The 4,814-nt window shown below is 40.4% G+C and overlaps 1 protein-coding gene across 1 annotated transcript; it reads left to right on the top strand.

Moving 5' to 3' along the window:
- The first annotated feature begins 244 nt into the window (after window positions 1–244).
- cnpy3 (canopy FGF signaling regulator 3) lies at window positions 245–3,965 on the top strand. The gene is made up of 6 exons (XM_029426423.1): window positions 245–498; window positions 1,145–1,271; window positions 1,807–1,903; window positions 2,147–2,269; window positions 2,396–2,513; window positions 2,641–3,965. The coding sequence occupies exons 1-6, from the start codon at window positions 393–395 to the stop codon at window positions 2,895–2,897; spliced, it is 828 nt and encodes a 275-aa protein (XP_029282283.1). The 5' UTR covers window positions 245–392; the 3' UTR covers window positions 2,898–3,965.
- The last annotated feature ends 849 nt before the right edge of the window (window positions 3,966–4,814 follow it).

Below are 4,814 nucleotides of genomic sequence, written 5' to 3' on the forward strand. Positions count from 1 at the left end.
TGGTACTTCAAATGTGTAGTTAAGTACAGTACTTGAGTAACTTAGTTGCATTTCACAACGTCCACTTACCCCCAAATAATAATACTACAATAAAGATCTATGGAGAAAATGAATGAGAGTTTCAGTTCTTGTTTGTCGTATAGGCGCAGAGTGAGACCTCCTAAACTGTTCCTTCTTTGGTCCTCCTCTGCCTCTCATTGGTCCAGCGGCTGCCACTCCTAGAGCTCTGATTGGCCCGGAGCTCAAAGCGGAAGTGATCGCTTCTTGACTGTGTTGCAGCTGTGAAGAGCCAGAAAAGGATGTAGAAACTGAAAGATAACGCTCCTTTTTCAGCCTTTTTAAAAATACAAACCGACTTTTATGAGTATATTCAGTCAGACCGAGCCGACATTATGATTTTAGCGCCATATTTGTCGCTTTTCTTGATAATGGCGTCGGTCGGAGCAGCTGAGGCTGCAGGGGACGATGACTGGGTTCATCTTGCTAACAAATGTGAAGGTAACTGTTAGCAGCGTTTAGTTTCATTATAATCCCTGTGTGCATTGGGCTTAATCATACATTTCAACCATATCCTCTAAATAGCTTCTTCTTCAACACATCCAACACAATTAGCTTTTTCATTATGTCTTCATGCCTGCTACATCTGCTCTGGAAGAAGTCACACATTAATAATGCAATTCATCATTTATTATGTCTTTATAAACTGCTGTATTTGGTTAAAGAAGAACACGAATATATTAATGTTTGTGTCGTATAATAAAAAGGTAAATAACTCGTGAAGCTGTATTAAGTAAAGCTTTGGCATTATTATTATTATTATTATTATTGAATTCATTTCTGTTACGCTGGCATTACGACACCTTCTTCCCACTATAACAACGTGAATGAAATGTAAATTCTATTTAATAATATAATAAGAAGATTTTCTTAATTGAAATGTGTTTATGAAAGAACGATGAGTAAGATCTGTACTGCGGGTGCACAGTGACCTGCTTTATTATTATCTTCACCATATATCTCACCTGTAAGAGGATATGGATCTCTGTGTCACGCTGTAACAGTGACTGTTGGAACAGCTGTTCTCATGAAGGAAGCAGGTGTTCGTGTTGACCTCAGAAGAACCGTGTTTCTCTCGTCTCCTCAGTGTGTAAGTTTGTCAGCATCGAGATGAAGTCGGCGTTCGATGAGACCGGAAAGACCAAAGAGGTCATCGACAGGAACTACCGCTTCATCGACGGCAAGGGGGCGCCGCCGATCAAATATGTCAAGTCGTAAGTGTGTGTGTGTGTGTGTGTGTGTGTGTGTGTGTGTGTGTGTGTGTGTGTATGTGTTGTGATTTTACATGCAGGATGACAGAGCAGAAAATAGTTGAGCTCAGTTTCACAGTAGAAAAGCTCAAACCCTGACGGCGCCTGCAGGGAGGGTTCTGGATCTCTGTCGGGCGGCAGGGGACAGGAACTTGGTCAAGTTCAGTTCCTTTTGTCTTATTATAGAATGAGGAAGTGTGTGTGTGTGTGTGTGTGTGTGTGTGTGTGTGTGTGTGTGTGTGTCAGTTTCTTATCAAGTTAGAAATTCTGGTGTGTTATTCTTCCGCCATCTTTGCTTTTGTTTCAGTGTTTGAATGATGCACATAATAATTACTCCTGAGCTGCATCTGTTGATTATTTTCTACTTTATTCCTTTTAATATTTTGGTCTATGAAATGTCAAATGTTTCAGTTCCTCAAAGTCCAAGATGATGTTTTTTGTGTTGTTGTAATATGATGTAAAACTCTCTCCCCCCCCTCCCTCTCTCTCCCCCCCACAGAGACCTCCGATTTATCGAGGTTGTAGAAAATGTGTGTCAGAGGCTGTTGGAGTACAATCTGCACAAGGAGAGAAGTGGGAGTAACCGCTTTGCCAAGGTGTGTGTGTGTGTGTGTGTGTGTGTGTGTGTGTGTGTGTGTGTGTGTGTGTGTGTGAGTGTGAGCTGCTGCACTGTCGATCAGTTGGTTTGTGTTATTGTGTACACAGCAAAGTCACACACCAACACAAACAGACCTGTTTAGTGTCTTTCAGCTCGTTGTTTTGTTTTCCACCAGCTTCGCTCTCACAGCTTGAACCAAAGCCGTCCTGTGTGAGTCACTATCATGTGTGTCTGTCTGCAGGGCATGCCGGAGACCTTCTCCACCCTTCATGGTTTGGTGAATAAAGGTGTGAACGTGGTGATGGATATTCCCTTCGAGCTGTGGAACGAGACTTCAGCAGAAGTGGCCGACCTTAAGAAACAGGTGCTTTTAATGACATGACCCAAAATCTGATTTCTTTCATCAAAACGATTGCATGACAAAACTGTGTGTGTGTGTGTGTGTGTGTGTGTGTGTGTGTGTGTGTGTGTGTGTGTGTGTGTGTGTCAGTGTGACGTGTTGATTGAGCGTTATGAGGACGTGATTGAGGACTGGTACAAAGGAAGCCAGGAGGAAGACCTGACCACTTATCTGTGTGAGAAACACGTTCTCAAAGGACAGGACGCAGGTAACACACACACACACACACACACACACACACACACACACACACACACACACACACACACACACACACACACACACACACCACACACACACTCCTCACTCCTCTCTGCTCACATCTTCCTGTCCAGCCTGCCTGAAGGAGGAGTGGACCTCAAAGAAGAAGGGAGACCAGGCAGCCATTGCGGAGGACAAGAAGAAGAAGAAGAAGAAAAAGGGAGGAGACGGCAGCTCGGAGGGGGAGAAGGCGACCAAGAAGAAGAAGGAGAAGAAGGTGAAGAAGAAGAAAAAGAGCAAAGCTCCGGTGGAGAAAGTGGACGGAGGGGTGTCGTCTGACGAGGAGATCCAGCCACAGATGCCTCTGTCTGGGCAGAAGACGGAGCTGTGAGCCCCGAGTCACTCCTCCAAACGAAACGCTTAGTGAAATCTGCAGCTCATCAAATCTCAAGTCGCTGAATCTGCTAAACCACATGTTGTACTGTTACACGGGTTTAAAGTCTTCATTTTAGTGTCTGACGGGAAAACATGTTGCAGATTGTTGGTGTGAAGAATGAGCCACAAGTGAAACTCCAAACGGGAGTTGTTAAAGCTGTTCATGAATCGACATGTTTAGTTTAATAATCTTTGAATGAATAACTTTATCTTTAATAGTAAACTCCAGCTTCCTGCAGCTCAGACCTTTAGAGAAAGTCAGCTCAGTAATGAACTAATGAGCTGAAAGCAGTTTAATCAGGACGAAGAACATGTAGTATCTGTATCACTCTGCTTTATAGGATTGTAAACTGAATATCTTTGGACTTTGGGAACCATTTGATCAACTAAATAATGTATCGACTTAATAAAACTGGTACTCGGCTGGATCTGCAGAGCGAGACCTCAGACCTCCAGAACTACAAAGGGAATTTAATTCTCCTCAGTTGAACGTAGATGTTTCTCCTCATGATGTGAAGCTGTGTCCTCGTTTCTGCTGTTTTTAAATCAGTGTTTACTGAAACATTCATTCCATCTGAACACTGGGACTTTTAGAAATGCTCAGATCCTCATACTAAATTGCTTTTCCTCACAATATTGTGATATTTAGAAATGTTTTCCACCAGTAGAGGGAACTCGTTATTGCATTCTCTTATATTTCTTCCTTAGGTTCCGATTTAGTGAAATTGTCCTTTAATGAGTGAACAACATGTGAGGTACCTTCTTTTTTTATTGTACGTGAATGTGTTTCTGTCATTTCTTTAATTTTCATTGTTTTGTCTCTGCTTGTGTGTGCTGCACAACAGCTGCTATTTAAAGTGTGTGTGTGTGTGTGTGTTGACTCCCGAGCTGATGAAGGTGTGTGTGTGTGTGTGTTTTGCATTTTTTCAACTGTGTGTGTGTTTTTACAGATTTGTATTCTGAATTAAGATGCTGGCTGTGGTACTGAAACACATCCGAGGATCAATAAACGCTGTAAACACATGGTGAATGAGTGATGTTGTGACACAATGAACCGTTTGATATACTCTTGATGCAGTCAGATAACCATGTGGGTGTAGTGCACACTTCAGACCACTGCAGGGAGGCAGAGGACTTTCTGTCAACACGTCCTCTCTGTTGCAATGATACAGAAAAGATCGTGTCGCTTGATTTTACTCCTAAAGTTCAAATAGATGTTTTGCAAGATACTTTGTTGTCAAACCTCAAGTCAGTGTCTCGTTGTACGGAACACGATGTTTAGTTAAAAAGACGTGTCCCCTGCCTGAAGGAGGAACAGAATAAATGTTTATATAAAACGTTAACGTTTTATAAAAACTTTACACTCCAGCTTTCCAGTTTTGACCAGAGCCCATAACACACAAAGCCCCAGGCTGGAATGAACACAGTCAGTGCCATGGTTATCATGGAGGACATGTCCTCAGTGTTATTTATGGAAAATAATGTGGTTAACAAAGAAGAAGCCACTGCGGCCAGCTGTTCGGCTAGAGATTGTCGCTCCCCATAAAACCACAAATTGTTACATTTTAGTTTGTGGACAAATTCATAAAACAAGGAAGAACAAGTCAATTATGAACTGTTGGTCTTTACACAGAGCCAGGCATAATATATATTATAATATATAATATATATAATAATAATATATTATATAGATATATTTATATATTAGATATATATATAATGTATAATATATATATATATAAATTATATATTTTATATATTATATATATATATATAATATAATGTATAATATATATATAATATATATATATATAATTATATATTTTATATATTATATATATATATATATATAATGTATAATATATATATAATA

Source organism: Cottoperca gobio, unplaced genomic scaffold (genome assembly GCF_900634415.1).
Source record: "Cottoperca gobio unplaced genomic scaffold, fCotGob3.1 fCotGob3_17arrow_ctg1, whole genome shotgun sequence".
Taxonomy (NCBI): domain Eukaryota; kingdom Metazoa; phylum Chordata; class Actinopteri; order Perciformes; family Bovichtidae; genus Cottoperca; species Cottoperca gobio.